General features: G+C 47.8%; 2 protein-coding genes across 4 annotated transcripts in view; both read left to right on the top strand.

Annotated features, from left to right (window-relative positions):
- NUP133 (nucleoporin 133) overlaps window positions 1-9,172 on the top strand; it is a 58,981-nt gene extending 49,809 nt beyond the window's left edge. Inside the window, exons 25-26 of one of the 3 annotated variants that reach the window (XM_045437429.1) lie at window positions 863-951; window positions 6,229-9,172. In XM_045437429.1, the coding sequence (XP_045293385.1) occupies window positions 863-951; window positions 6,229-6,365 (226 nt within the window). In that variant the 3' untranslated portion in view covers window positions 6,366-9,172. Of the gene's footprint in view, window positions 1-862; window positions 952-1,149; window positions 1,538-3,982; window positions 4,123-6,228 lie in introns of those variants that run through there. The other 2 variants (XM_045437430.1, XM_045437428.1) reach the window with 2 other exon arrangements.
- Window positions 9,173-12,815: 3,643 nt separating this feature from the next.
- On the top strand, window positions 12,816-15,725 carry ACTA1 (actin alpha 1, skeletal muscle). Its single transcript, XM_045437431.1, has 7 exons — window positions 12,816-12,947; window positions 13,810-13,950; window positions 14,072-14,396; window positions 14,513-14,674; window positions 14,772-14,963; window positions 15,059-15,240; window positions 15,324-15,725. Exons 2-7 carry the CDS (start codon window positions 13,822-13,824, stop codon window positions 15,465-15,467), a joined length of 1,134 nt encoding a protein of 377 aa, XP_045293387.1. The 5' UTR covers window positions 12,816-12,947; window positions 13,810-13,821; the 3' UTR covers window positions 15,468-15,725.
- Window positions 15,726-15,995: the final 270 nt, after the last annotated feature.

Raw genomic sequence — 15,995 nt, forward strand, 5'->3', positions numbered from 1 at the left:
GAAATGGTGGCAAAGAAAGGTGGTGGCTGTGAAAGACTGAGAATCAAATTGCTTCGGGGAAAAAGAATTTTCAAGAGAACGTGACTTGAGTGTTAACGTCCTTCCCTACCCACAACTTTCCTTTTTATATCGTGCTGAGAAATTACAGTAGAACTATTTTTACTAAAGCATTTCTTCCTCTGATCACTCCCAAATGGTTCACATTGTTCTGCTTGGTCTTGGAGGTCATGCTCTGAAGCATCTAGCTCTGCCACTTGATTCTCCTTCCTAATCTAAAAAAAAGTATGCCATCATTTGGCTGGAATTCTTCTCATGGCTTTATGTTTAAAAACTTTTTAAGGTATCGTGAGATATATCCATTGATGATACAGAGTAGTGGTTCTGTGTGTGTATGTATTTCAGCAGTAGATAATCTCATCTAGATAAAACTTACATTGTATTAGACACCAGTTACCCTTTTACTTTTATGAAAAGCAGAATCTGTTACAATATACTGTAACTATTGTGCTCCGAAGATCATACTTTGGAGTCCTTACTAGATTTGTTATATATTTATAGCGTTTTTTGGGAACAGATACCTCACTACTTGGTTTTGACATCACATAGGTATGGTTATGTTGGGCAGATAGCTACTTGAGTGTAACATCTTGTATCTACTATAAAGACTCTAAGTGTGTTCAACATTTAAGCTCCCTTATTTTAATAATTTGAAACAGTATCACAAAAACTTAAGATTCTCCACCTGACCCCCAACCCCTCCCCAGCACAACCATTAGAACAAGACTATGGTAGCAAACAGAAGTCCTTTATTTCAGATATGTTCATGATTTCATTTTCTTCCCATTGCAATTTTGTTTTCTAGCTGGTCCAGTTCAGATGGTAAGGATGATCCAATTGAAGTATCTAAAGGCAGTATATTTGTGAAAATCTTACAGAAACTTTTAAAAGATGGTAAGTAGTTTGTTAACACTAGAAATTCTGGTATCGCTCCTCAGTTTTAGAAATCTGAGAATGGGACTTGCCAAGGTGTCAATGCGAGGGCAGTTTAAGAGTAAACACTACCATACTCAGAATTCGATTTGTTTAAAATGAAGGAAGGGTTCGGGTGCCTGAGTGGCTCAGTCGGTTAAGCGTCCGACCTCTCCTCAGGTCATGATCTCACGGCTCATGAGTTCAAGCCCCGCATGAGACTCTGTGCTGACGGCTCGGAGCCTGGAGCCTGCTTTGGATTCTGTGTCTCCCTCTCTCCCTGCCCCTCCCCTGCTCACGCGCTCTCTCTCAAAAATACACAAATATTAAAATGAAGGGTTTTTTTCTTTCCTCTCCAATTGGGGGAGCATGTGTCAAGGTGAAGTCTCCATCCACATGGATCCTGGGGGACTCCGGTGGGCAAAGTCTCCGTGCTGATTGGACAAGGAATAGATTCAAGTGTTGGCTGTGACACCAAAAATGTAGATGATAAATGAGATGTAACTTTTTGTTATATAACTGACCATACTATGCTTAAGAATAAATTACAAATGCTTTTTCAAATCCATTTTGGATGTTAATACTCTAAAATTCATTTTAGGAACAAAATAAAAAGAAACAAGAAGGGAATGTGTTCTGCACATACTCCCATACTAAAGCAGTGAGCAAAATTCCATTTGCTGATTGAGACACAAATTAAGTAAAGAAGCTTTTATGGACAAAATGCTGTTCTTAGGGAGGTATATGAATTAGAGGATGCAGTTGACCCTTGAACAGTGTGTCGATGATGGGCACTGATCCCCAGCACAGTTGAAAATCTACGTATAACATTTGACTCCCTAAAAACCTAACTGCTGATGGTCTGCTATTGACCAGAAGCCTTACCAGTAACACAGTTAACACATATATTATATGTGTGTTGTATACTGTATTCTTATCATAAAGTAAGCATAGAGAAATGAAAATGTTAAGAAAATCATAAAGAGAAAATACTTGCATAGTACTGTACTGTATTTAAAAAAAAAAAAAAAAATCGCATGTAAGTGGACCCTTGCAGTTCAAACCCATGTTGTTCAGGGATCAGCTGTATTTTTACTTTTACCATTTTTTATATTACTGGGAGCTTAATATATGGAGAATGTTAGGTAGAGATGAGCAATTTTGCACATACCTATGTGACTCGTATTATAGAATTATATCAAAACGTATGCTACTAAATTCAGGCAATGTGCAAAATAGGCTAACTTAGTGTTCACCAATCTTTTCAAATATAAGGACACTCTCTTTTATATCAAATGGAAAAAATACACAGTGATAAAAAGTTGTAAATTCAGCAGTCCTTCTAAATGGATGGGACTTCTATCCATCATACTGACATTTACACACAATTGAAAGGTTTCTATATATACATATGCAAGGTACATTATTTAATCTACGAAAACATGCCAAATCCAGTCTCTGATACATTGTAGTCACTCAATAGACGTTTGTCCTTTGAATGCCTAGAAGTATTTTGCAGATTCATAGGACTCATAGCCCCAACTCCTCTGCAATAGATTGTATTCTGCAGTCCTGTGTTTTAATTCTTTTTTAATGTTTATTTATTTTTGAGAGAGACAGAGCGTGAGCAGGGGAGGGACAGAGAGAGAGGGAGACACTGAATCCGAAGCAGGCTCCTGGCTCTGAGCTGACAGCACAGAGCTTGACGCAGGGCTTGAAACCACAAACCACGAGATCATGACTTGAGCCAAAGTCAGATGCTTAACCGACTGAGACACCCAGACGCCCTTACAGTCCTCTATTTTAAAAAATCACTGGCTTAACCAAGTGAAATGAAGAGGACCCTTAGAAAAGTTCTGTGGAATTAACCACACCAACCAGTATTCTGAGGTTAAAGAGAAGCAAACTCTCAGTGTTTTGTTTCAGAAGGTGTTTTTTTGTTGTTTTTTTTTGTTTGTTTTTATAGCCCATCTGTATGGGTCTCCTAGCATTAGTTTTCAGATTTTTAATCTCCTTTTATAAGTGATCCAAAGAAAATGTAATTCTGTGACTAGATTACTTGGAACTTGCTCAGAAATGATTTGAACTTTTCTTCATGAAAAACGAATACTTGATTGCTCCATATTGATAGATTTAATAGTACATTCATTTTCAAAAATGAGCAAGTAATACAAAGGTTAATTAAGACTTTACATTGTCACAAAATAAATAAAAACTAAAAATGAAATAAGGAATCTAGCAAAAGAACCTATTTTTTTGCTTGAAAGTATTTGAAATACTCGAAATTCCAAAAGAGCTAAAATGCACCAAAAGGCTTTCTCTTTTCTGTATTTGGAAATGAAGAAATGATATGGTTGACTTCTATGTATGGTTGAAGACTTGAAGAGTTGGAAACCATTTGGACCCAAATCCAATGCTGTCCATGAAATTTGTTCTTCTAAAAGTGCCACAGAGGGGCACCTGGGTGGCCGTCGGTTGAGCATCTGACTCTTGGTTTTGGCGCAGGTCATGATCTCGCAGTTTGTGGGTTCAGGCCCCACTCCGGGCTCTGCAACTGGTAGCATGGAGCCTGCTTGGGTTCTCTCTCTCTCTCTCTCTCTCTCTCTCTCTCTCTCTCTCCCTCCCTCCCTCCCTCTCTCTGTCCCTCCCCCACTCAAGCTGTCTCTCTCTCTCTCTCAAAAAAAAAAAAAAAGTAAAAAAAAAAAAGTGCCACAGAATTGAATTGTGGCTAAATAAGTGGTGCTCTTTATTTATTTATTTTTTTTTAATGTTTTTATTTATTTTTGAGACGGAGACAGAGCATGAGCAGGGGAGGGGCAGAGAGAGAGGGAGACACAGAATCTGAAGCAGGCTCCAGGCTCTGAGCCATCAGCACAGAGCCCAACGTGGGGCTTGAACTCACAGACCGTGAGATCATGACCTGAGCTGAAGTCGGACGCTTAACCGACTGAGCCACCCAGGTACCCCAAGTGGTGCTCTTTAAAGGTGACTTTGCTGTTTTTGTTATTCTTAGATCTTACTCATAAGGACAACAGGAACTTAAAGTTGTGAAGAATTATTACACTGTGACCAAAGGACAAAAACAAGTAGAAATATTATATTACAGAAATATATATAAGTATATATAAATATATATAATACATATATATATATATAGTACATTCAGACACATTTACATACATACATACATGTACAAATTAAAGGTATATGTATTATATATAACAAGAAGCCAAAGACATTTATTTTTGGAACCTTGTTAATAATATAGTTACTATATACAATGGTAAATATTTTTAAAGACAGATCCTAAAGATAGAGAGTTATAGATAGCCTCATATTTCGTAAGCTCTGACGGCCAACAATTACTTCAGCTTGTGGAAATGTATTCATCCTCCAGATATATTTAACTTACCCATACAGAGCTTTTCAGTTTGTTTTTATATTTTTTTTTTTTTTTAATTTTTTTTTTTTTTCAACGTTTATTTATTTTTGGGACAGAGAGAGACAGAGCATGAACGGGGGAGGGGCAGAGAGAGAGGGAGACACAGAATCGGAAACAGGCTCCAGGCTCTGAGCCATCAGCCCAGAGCCTGATGCGGGGCTCGAACTCACGGACCGCGAGATCATGACCTGGCTGAAGTCGGACGCTTAACCGACTGCGCCACCCAGGCGCCCCTGTTTTTATATATTATTGAAGTACGTTATCCACACAAAATAAAATGCACGTATCATTATATATGGAGTTTACATTTTTTTCTAATTAGTCACCAGTATTTAATAGTTGAGAAGAGTTCTTACAAAAGTCTTCTTTTCTTTTTTAAATTTTTTTTAATGTTTGTTTTTTTTGACAGAGAGACAGAGCATGAGCGGGGGAGGGGCAGAGAGAGAGAGGGAGACACAGAATCCGAAGCCGCCTCCAGGCTCTGAGCTGTCAGCACAGAGCCTGATGTGGGGCTCGAACTCACGAGCTGTGAGATCATGACCTGAGCCGAAGTCGGACACTCAACCGACTGAGCCACCCAGGCGCCCCACAAAATTGTTATTTTCTTAATTCTCTTAAGAATCAAACTATTTGCCTAAACTGAACTGATATATTTATCTGGCAACAGTAAACTGGATCTGATGAGCACTGCCCCCTTTGGATGAGGCATTGGCTCTGAGTTTACCAACGTCCCCGAGGCCACCTTCCTCATACCACCTGCCGGAGTTTTTGGCCCCAGCTGTAATGAAAAGAAATCCACCAAATGTTAGTTCTAAACAGAGGGCGTGCCTCATAAAAATAGAAGCCAAGTAAGATGTTACATTTTTTTAGAGAATTGATCTTTTAGAAACTAATGTATTTTCACAAGTTTAATACTGTTTTACAGATAAAAAGTCTTTATTGGAAGTATTTTAATTATAATAAGTGATGTATAAATATTTTGAATTTAGCCTCATAACATTCATTAACCAGATTTTTATTATATTACAATTAAGTACAAAAAACGGTGCTAGGCACTTTGAGGGCCTTTGATTTTTGAGACCCTTATGCTAATGTAACAGATTATAAAATACTGTCTTACATGAAAATTGTTTTTTCCCAGTTTTCTTTATCAAGCGAGAAAACTGTACATGCCTTTTTGTAACTACACATATCTTGATTTCAGCAGTTCTGTCTCATCAGTGCTCATTGGCTTTCTGGCTTTTAGAGGACTAATGAAATGGTTCTTCACCTATCTCACTTTTAACTATAATATATATTTTGAGAGACCGTAGCTAGCTTTCATGACATTGCATTTACTGAATTACTTCCCTATACATATAATTGGAGACGTATTTAATATATATAACTGTCGAAATATTTGAATATGCAACTATAAGATATTTGAAATACCTGAATACATAATTGTTGGAATATATAATTGTTTGAAATATTTGTTCTCAGGTGATTGTTAGTTAAAAACTCCCACGTTGAAGAAATAAATGACTTAAACTGTAGAGAAAAATGAAAATATTTCAGGTCTTATTAAAGACTTTAGATTGGCTGTTTTGACCACTAGGGGGAAAAAAACACTCAAGCAACCTCTTCTAAGTAAAGCATGTCGTGTTGTTAGACCTGCAAGTATGTTTGACCGTGGAAGGAATTTAGAACAGAGTATTTCCCAATAGTGGAGCGACATTATATTTTAAATAGAAGCACAGATGCTGTTATCATCAATCATCTTAATTCATTTGAGAGTTTTACCAAAGTAAAAAAGGACTTTCTGTGTTTGTTTATAGGCATTCAGCTCAGTGAATACCTGCCAGAGGTGAAAGACCTCCTACAGGCAGACCAGCTTGGGAGCCTCAAGTCTAATCCCTACTTTGAGTTTGTTTTGAAGGCAAACTATGAATATTATGTCCGCGGACAAGTGTAACTTCTTCTGAAAATGGTCACTGCTGCTAAAAATTTGTACAGGCTCGTCCTTAGAAAAATCTTAGACCTTAAATATCTAAAAGTTTGTACAGTTTTATAACATGAATTACTGAATTTTTTGTACTTTATTTGGAAGCAGCCGTGTGACTGTAGTTTTTTGTTTTTCAGTTACAAGATCTTTTCTCCTTTTGCCATCGATTCATCACTTGTTATTTCCCTGCTGGCTACCCTTCTCATTCCATCAAGGGCTCTGGAGTTCTTGTTCTAGTTGTGGCTATTTGTTTGCACAAAGCACTTCTAGGCTTCAGTCCCTATAACTCTGAACATGACAGGATTGCACTGATTGTCTCTGAGATTGCTGTCGCTCTGGAGATTGTGCATTGAGGAGGATTGGGAGTCTGGTATCCGTTTGGGTTAGGGCTGCTGCGAAATGTCCAGTAAGACAGATGTCAGATTTGGTGACTTGCTGTAGGACCGAAAGACAAAACAAGTGGGCATAATTCCTGTGAGTTTGAGAACTGCTTAATTCACTGGGAAAATACTATACATTTCCATGTAAATAGAGTATTAGAGTAGTGAGTAAAAACACTTAAGTGGTAACCTGCCTGCAAGTACCATATGGTAAATTTGTAGTATTAAAGTTAGTCATGGCCTTTCAGTATGGGGATTCAAGCCGTATTTTCAAGGTGATTTACACTGAATTCCTGCTTTGCCACAGTCTGGCTAACATAGAGCACGTGTTACGCTAGAAGCCGTTATAGGTTTTCTTAACACGGCATCTGATTTACTGAAAAGTAGTGGCTCTCAGAGCTTCATTGTTCTGACTAGTGTCATTACTCAGTTTTTCTCAGCTTTAAATAAAGACTAGAGGTTGGACAGGGTGTTGCTGGCATATTCAGATTCTGGCCCAGTTGAATGCTCATTAAACAACTTGCTCCAACAGCTGAAAAGGTCAGAAGTTAAATATGGTAAAGAGTCCGGTGCCTGGTTTCACAAAGTGCGGCCATCGTGCCTCTCTTCCCGTGCCCTCTTCCCCTCTAGGCTTCAAATCCAGCCTGTGAACATGTTGGCAGGAACAGGTTAATGGAGCTCGTTACGTTAATAACCAGAGGAAAGACACTAGCAGTCTTGTCTTTTTCTGTTTGCAGCTTATGTGCTGGGACAGCATGAGGGTCCTGGTTAGGAGTATATGGAAGGGTGCGGTGCTAAGGGAAGGTAGGAAGAACTTGTCAGATGGCAGGGAAGAAATGGTTGAACTCTTGTGTTCTAAGCCGAGGCTTTGCTTTTACATAGACATTAACCGTTCTTGCCTGTATGATCCTTTTTAGATACTCGTGCTCTGGGAACACAAGATGGTGCCCCCTTCACATGCTACCACAAATCTAAGTATCCCTAATGTGACAGGAAAGCCAGTCTGACGGTGACCCTGGCCCCATTGATTGCCTGATGTCAAATTGCTGCTCTCACGGTGTAATGCATAGTTGTCTTATGTTGAGGGAGGAGAAGCCTCACTCTTCTAGCTCTATCTCTTAGCCTGGCACCAAAATGGTTGGGTTTTTTAAAATTAATAAAATTAAGGTCTAAGGTTTTAAGTAACTTTTCTAAATTTTAAAAAGTTGTTTCACAGTGTAGTCTTTATCAAAGAATTACTGATTTTTGTATAAATTGAGTAATAAAGGCACATTATAAAGGTGAGCGTGTTTTCTAAGGAAAGAGAACATTACTGCCTTGGGAAGGGGTTTTTTTCACCCCTGTCTTTGCTGTTCTGAAAGTCACAGTTTGCAGCCTCAATTAAATGAAGCAACGCAGTTTTTGATAGCAGCCAGCTTCGTGCTCTGGTATGTTTTGTTTTAAGACTTTGTGAATGTATCAAGGATGAAGGCAGAGCTTGAGATACACGTAAGGGACTTGCTGAAACCCTTAGCAAAGTAAAAGGCTACGGACACCCTCTGTCACAGGGATTTTGTTTTTGAAGAAGCCCTCGAAATTGGATTCTTTCTTTGACTTCGGGGTCTGAATCAAAATGCTGAAGTCTGTCACCCACCAAGCACACGAGGCCCGCGCGAAGGGCACACGGCACATTTCCCCTTCGAGGTGGATCGCTCTCTCTCGTAGCGGGAACAGACGGAAAGCCACGTCATAATGTCGTCAGGCTCCTTCTTGATCTCTTGTGATCCATCACACTCATACATCTTGAGGCTGGTAACTACAAAAAAAGGTAGTCCCACCTTTTTATTCCTGGACCTTTTATTGGAGAATGCCTGAAGAGAAAGTAGTTTTACGTACTCCTATGTAAAATCCACTCATTAAATACAAAAATGCAACTTTAAAAAATAATTTTGTGTAATTCTGAAATTATGAAAAGCTGTAGAAAATGTAAAACCTATTTTTTTTTAAAGTATGTGGAAGAACATAAACCCCTGTAATACCACCAGCCAGAAATCATTTCAGTTACCAGCTTAGAATGCATTTTAGAGGCGCCTGGCTGGCTCTGTTGGAAGAGCGTGCCTCTCTGGATCTCGGGGTCATGAGTTCGCACTCCATGTTGGGTGTAGAGATGACTTAAATAAACGTAAAAAAAAAAAAAAAAAAAAAAAAGAAATGTATCTTAGACTATTTGGGACTGTCCATATTTTATAACCCAATGTATATTATGAGCATCTCCATATATCCTTAATCCAATGTTTCCCAACCTCTTTCCCATTGGCATCCCTAAGGGATCTTTTTAGACACTTTTGCCCTAATCACTCCACCCCCATCCCTCCATGAAAATTTAATACTGCAGATAGATAGATAGACACACACACACACACACACACACACACACACATATATAATGTACTATGCCTTTGGAGGCCACAAATCATTGTAATATCTAAGTTTTTTTCACACCCCCCAAGAAACAGTTTCCCCCCTTTGAGAATGCATGATTTTTCAAGGTAAAATTTTCTAATGAGTGCCTGACACTTTACCACATGGCTATGCCATGGTTTATTTAATAGTTCTCCCTTCTTAATGATCTTAACATTTGAGTTCATGGTTTGGGTTTGGGTTGGGTTTTTTTTGTTTGTTCGTTTTTGCCATTTTAAATAATAGAATAAATCTTTCTACAAAAATCTTTGTGTGCTCCAAGTTCCTTTAAAATTACATGACTTTTCCTGTTCAGTTTGTGATGATGCTTATACACGCTTAGTGAACAGTTGTAATCATTTTGAATGTCCTTTGCTCACCTACCCACCTCACCACCACTCCCCCCCCCCACCTCCTCCAGACACTCAGAAGAAAGATATTGTACTATTTATTGAGCCCTTCTGTCCCAGGCACTTCTGTCCAAGTCAGTCTTAAGGAGTAGGTAGTACCCTCAGTTGAGAATACAGTCTTTCTTGAAATGACCTGCCCAAGGCCACACAGCCATTCAGAAGGGGTGAGGGGCATACCCAGAAATGTCAAGTGCAGATTTTTCACCAGGTTCTTATGCCAGATATTAGGAGGTAGTGGGGGCAGAACGAGAGGTGACGGCCCTTAGAGGTGGCCAGGGCGGAAGCCGTGACTTCATTTCTGGATGTCCTTGGCTCCTGTTGGAAAAGATCCCTTGAGGGTCTTTTATGTTTCCAGAACGAAACCAAGTGTTGGGGAGGATTGAAGGAAGGGAGAAAGGGGTCCCACCCCCAACTGCTCCTGGTGGGAGGGGGAGTCGCCCAAGCCCCAGCTGTGGGACCCCGGGGGCCCTGTGGTCTGACTCACCGAGCCTTACTTTTCTGAGTTTTAACATTGAATGGCATGACTAGTACGGGTCTTATTTCCCTCAGAATAGTTACAAGCATCCAAGGGAGCCATGTGAAAGCACATAAAACGTTCTATGAATTCGTATTTGAATCCGTAGGAAATAACAGTGGGAGGCTGAGACCCAGCAAGGTGGCTCACAGATGAGTGAGGGACCGAGGGGACAGGGCTGTGGAGAAGACAGCTGAGCGGCAGCCCAAAGCCCTGTCAGAGTGTCAAGAGCCAGGGAAAACTTAGAAGCCGACGCTTTCTGTCAAGCATTCCCTCCGTGGCTGAGCTTTACTTGGCGATAGTTCTCAAGAGGCTCTGCGGGCAGCCACCCGCTTACTAGGCGAGAGCAGAGCACTGCTGTGTTCCCCAAAACCGTACATGTATGGAGGTGGCCTTTCCACTCACCCGTTAGGTCTATTCCCTAGGCCAATGAGAACTCAACAAGACCAGGATGGGATTGGGTGGCCCCGTGGTGACCCGTCAAGAGACCATTTAAACAGCCCCAACCGTGGGCGGAGAGCAGATGTCCGGCCCTGTGTTCTAGGGCCCCAGCTCCCGAGGTTTCCTTCCCTTGGGTTTCCGTCATAGCTTTTCACGTGTCTTTGAAACCGATAGACTCCGGGCTCAGAAAAGCTTGCTACAGGAGAGAGAGGAACCACACTGAGCAAGAGGTTTGGAAGATAATGGCAGCCCAGTTCCCCTTTTTAAAAAAGCAACAAATTCTTAGGTATCCTTGCTACTTTCAGGCCAGAATTTAAGCTTTACCCCTCAAGATTGTGCATACGGTGCATGTGCAGGGTTTTTTTGGATTTTTGGGTTTTTTTTTTTTGGGGGGGGGCGTCTTTTTGTTTGTTTCCTTCCTAGCGTCTTCACTACCCACGGACAGCAGGACAGAAGGTATTAAAAAGGACACGTAGCCCTGTCTGTTACTCACTCGTTCTCTGCAACAACTGAAAAAGCTACATGTGAGAGAAACCACAGCAGCTTTTAGCTGACTCTTTATACTCACGACATAGGCCCCCTGCTAAACAAACTTCATTTTTTTAATGGACCTTGATGGTTTAGGAAGAGCTGCCATGATGTGGGCTACCGGGGAGGGTTACATGTGCCTTTATATCCGTCCTCCGGAGAATCCACACCTGTCCCCCTTGCCCAGCTCCACGACCAAGTGTGAAGTGCAACTATTTTGGGAACACTTAAGCACATCAGAAAAATGAACGATTCCATTCGCGCTGGCACCACAGCACCGATGTACCCGCTCCAAGCATGGCACTGAGTTCATCACAGAAAACGGTCTCTCCTTATGCCTTCGATGGCAGGGTTAGGACTGCTCTTGTTCCCCCACCCCCACCCCTGCCGAAAATGCGAGTCCGGCACCGACTGGATAACCTCTTCTGACCCTCGCTCCACCTTACCATAAGTAGATCCAAATCCTTCTAGAAAATCTGAAAGGCATATCCCCATGTATCAGTGGTATAAATAGAACCGCTTCAGCAGGCTCTGGTAGAGGGTGAGTTGCTCCAAGGTGGACTGGGAAGCAGCCTGGCCTTGGCAAGGCTGCACCCTCTAAATAGAAAGATGAGTTTGTTCAGCCTTTGCAGAAGGAAAAATTGCTACCCATCCTAGAGTGCAATGTCCTTGTCCTCTTTACTGGGAGGAAGGTCGAGCAAGGTCTCATTTAGTAAGGGCGCTTCGCCCATTCCACCACCGGGTCGGGAGTTGTGACCCCTGCCTTTCAGCCCCAGGACAGGGACACTCTTAGTCCCACCAGGGAGGTGGGGGGTTGGGGGCTCAGCCCAGCCCACCCAACCTGGGGCGGGTTCAGTCCGGGAGGAAGAGAACACCCACCACCAGCACCACCAAATTCACTCCCTTCACGAACACCCGAGTGCGCTGCGTGTCACTGAGAGGAACAGCTCCGGCTGCCCTGGCGTCGTGCCTGGCGCGGCCAGGGCCGCCGCCCCGGCCTGTCCCCGGGAGCCCTCCTCCTCCTCCTCCTCCCCGCCTCTCCGCCCTCTCCTCCCGCCGCCAGCTGTCTGGCCCGCGACAGCTGCGCGCCCTCCCGCCGCCGGTGGCCCTCTCCGCGGTGGGGGCGGGCCCGCCCGCCCTCCGAATCGGGGAGCTCAGGGGTGGGAAGGGAGAGGCGAAGTTCACCGGGGAGCGGGGGTCGCCTTCCTTCCCTTCCTGGGACCGCTTCTCCCATCCTCTCTTGTCCCACCACTGGGACACGGCTCCCTCCTCCCTGTAGCCGCACGTGGGGCTCTGAGGGTCTGAGTAAACCCAAAGAAGGGATGAAGTGTGGGAGGCACCCTCCGGAGCGCCCTGTGCGAGCAGAGCGGACAGGGTGGGGAGGCCTTGCGGACAGGTGCAGCTCCGGGAGCGCAGGCGCACACGCGCACCCACTGGCGCTCGCGGTGACCCTCGCCCCACCCCATCCCCTCGGGCGGGCAACTGGGCCGGGTCGGGAGGGGCCGACCGGCCGGGGAGACACTCCATATACGGCCCGGCCCGCGTTACCTGGGCTCGGGCCAGGCCGCTCCTTCTTTGGTCAGCGCAGGGGACCCGGGCGGGGACCCAGGCCGCGAGCCGGCTGGGGGACGGGGCTCCAGTGCCCAACACCCAAATATGGCTCGAGAAGGGGAGCGACATTCCTGCGGGGCGGCGCGGGGGGGAGCGCCCGCGGGCTATATAAAACCTGAGCGCGAGGACCAGCGGCCACCGCAGCGGACAGCGCCGAGAGAAGCCTCGCTTCCCTCCCGCGGCGACCAGGGCCCGAGCCGGAGAGCAGCAGGTGTAGCCACCCGCCCAGGTAGGGCGGGAGTGGGGGAGGGGGCCGGGGACAGGAGAACAATAGGACAGGGGGACAAGGTGACAGGGCACCACCGAGGGGAGCCTGGAGAACTCCGGGGTAGAACCCAACCGACTCACCTGATCAGCCCCAAGGCCTGCTTTCTGCCCGCCCACCCCGTGGCCTGGTCCTCAGAGCCACACGCGCTTTATAGAGGAGGCCCGAGGCCATCAGCTTTGGGAAACATCTCCAAATTTATCCCCAGCCCCTTTGGGCTCCTTTACCTGGCGTTTCGTATGTGCCGGGTGGATTAGAGGTTTTGCTTTAGTCGTCCCAAGGGCAATGCCTTCCCGAGGAAGGCCGGAGCCCAAGAGCAGCAAGGGCCGCAATTCTCTGGGGTCGCCGTCAGGCGAAACGGTGCCTCTGTTCTGAGGTTGGAATGTCGTGGGGGTCCGGAATGGGCCACTCCTCTCGGCACGGAGCACCAAAGCCCTTCCCACGGGCATCTCCTTCGGCCCCCGCGCTCGCCCGGCGAGCAGGTATCGCCCGCCTCAACCGCCCAGACGAGGCCGCCGAGGCGCCGAGGCCTGGGGCGCCAGCGCCCGGCTCCTGCGTCAGGTAGCCTGCAGCGAAGGCAGAGGTGTCCCGGCGGACACTGTGCCGGGGTTCCCGGGGTGGAGAAATTCTCCGAGATTCTCCGCAGCGCGGCCCTGAGCCCGGGGAGCGAAGCCCGCCAGGGTGCCCTCGGCCGCTCCCCTGGCCGGCGGCGCGCGGCTCGGGGCTGGGGACGTCCGTCGGTCCCCGGGAAGGGAGGGCGCTCGGGCCGTCGGGGACTCCTGCGCTGTCGCGTCGTGCGTCTCCACGGCCTTCCTGTCCTTTACAGAAACCAGACACCATGTGTGACGAAGACGAGACCACCGCCCTCGTGTGCGACAATGGCTCCGGCCTGGTGAAAGCCGGCTTCGCCGGCGACGACGCCCCTAGGGCCGTGTTCCCTTCCATCGTGGGCCGCCCTCGCCACCAGGTCAGGCTGCCCGTCCGCCGAGGGAGCCGGGCGGGGGTCCCCCCCCCCCGCCCCCCCCTGCGTAGGCCAGCCGCCGTCGCGGGAGCCGCGGTAACGTGGGCGTGGTGTCTCCGCTCCGCAGGGCGTCATGGTGGGTATGGGTCAGAAAGATTCCTACGTGGGCGACGAGGCGCAGAGCAAGAGAGGCATCCTGACCCTGAAGTACCCCATTGAGCACGGCATCATCACCAACTGGGACGACATGGAGAAGATCTGGCACCACACCTTCTACAACGAGCTCCGCGTGGCCCCCGAGGAGCACCCCACCCTGCTCACCGAGGCCCCCCTCAACCCCAAGGCCAACCGCGAGAAGATGACCCAGATCATGTTTGAGACCTTCAATGTGCCCGCCATGTACGTGGCCATCCAGGCCGTGCTGTCCCTCTACGCCTCCGGCCGTACCACCGGTGAGTGCGCGCGGGGCCGCCCCGCTCCCCCGCTCCCGCCCGCCGCGCGCGCCCGCGCCCGGCCTCGGGGGCGCGCGCTCACCCCCGCCGTGTGCCCCGCCCCGCCCCCCGCGCAGGCATCGTGCTCGACTCCGGCGACGGCGTCACCCACAACGTGCCCATCTATGAGGGCTACGCCCTGCCCCACGCCATCATGCGCCTGGACTTGGCCGGCCGCGACCTCACCGACTACCTGATGAAGATCCTCACTGAGCGCGGCTACTCCTTCGTGACCACAGGTGCGCGGCGCTCCGGGCTCCCCCGGGCGGGCGGGGTGGCGCGCGGGCCGCGGGGCCCTGCGCTGAGGGCGCCTCTCCTGCCCCTGCCCCCCCACAGCTGAGCGCGAGATCGTGCGCGACATCAAGGAGAAGCTGTGCTACGTGGCCCTGGACTTCGAGAACGAGATGGCGACGGCCGCCTCCTCCTCCTCCCTGGAGAAGAGCTACGAGCTGCCCGACGGACAGGTCATCACCATCGGTAACGAGCGCTTCCGTTGCCCGGAGACGCTCTTCCAGCCCTCCTTCATCGGTGAGTCCCGCTCGCCGGCCGCCCCCGGAGCCCCGGGGCCCCGCCCGGTCCCCGGCTCGCACCCGCCGGCTCACGCTCCTCCCTGCGGCCCCCAGGCATGGAGTCGGCGGGCATCCACGAGACCACCTACAACAGCATCATGAAGTGCGACATCGACATCAGGAAGGACCTGTACGCCAACAACGTCATGTCGGGGGGCACCACCATGTACCCGGGTATCGCTGACCGCATGCAGAAGGAGATCACGGCGCTGGCCCCCAGCACCATGAAGATCAAGGTTGGCGGCGGCCCGCGCCCCCTGCCCGCGGGTGGGCCCCGGGGTGCGGCCCTCGCCGGCCTGACGCGCTCCCTGTCTTACAGATCATCGCCCCGCCTGAGCGCAAGTACTCGGTGTGGATCGGCGGCTCCATCCTGGCCTCGCTGTCCACCTTCCAGCAGATGTGGATCACCAAGCAGGAGTACGACGAGGCTGGCCCCTCCATCGTCCACCGCAAATGCTTCTAGACCCCATTCCACCAACAGCGTGCGAATTCTCCTCAGGACGACAAATCTGCTCAGGTTGCAGGTGGCTGACCTCGAGTCACCGCGCAGCAACTTCGTCTCTAACAACTTGAGTTGCCGCAGCCGCAATCCGACACAATGTTTATAACGTGTACATACATTAACTTATTTACCTCATTTTGTTATTTTTAAAACAAAGCCCTGTGGAAGGAAATGGAAAACTTGAAGCATTAAACTCAGCCATTCTGTCTGTTGCGTAAAGTTGTTCGTTGTGTTTATTTGCCGGGGCGGGGGGGGGGGCGGGAGTCGCAGGGGGCAAGGGAGGAAGAGGGACCCCACCTTCCTGCGTGACTTTTCACAATACTCGGAATGAGCGCGCTCCTTGCGACGCCTTAGTTAAGTCTTCCCTTGCTCGCGGTCTCCCCCTCTGGATCAGATCCATTCCCAAACACTGGCAGGCCCGCCCCTCTGGTAGGTGGTGAGGCCATCTCTCCCACCGCAGGCTCTGGGGTGGCCGCCGGCGGGCGGGTG

The sequence above is a fragment of the Leopardus geoffroyi genome, chromosome D2 (assembly GCF_018350155.1).
Source record: "Leopardus geoffroyi isolate Oge1 chromosome D2, O.geoffroyi_Oge1_pat1.0, whole genome shotgun sequence".
Classification (NCBI taxonomy): Eukaryota; Metazoa; Chordata; class Mammalia; order Carnivora; family Felidae; genus Leopardus; species Leopardus geoffroyi.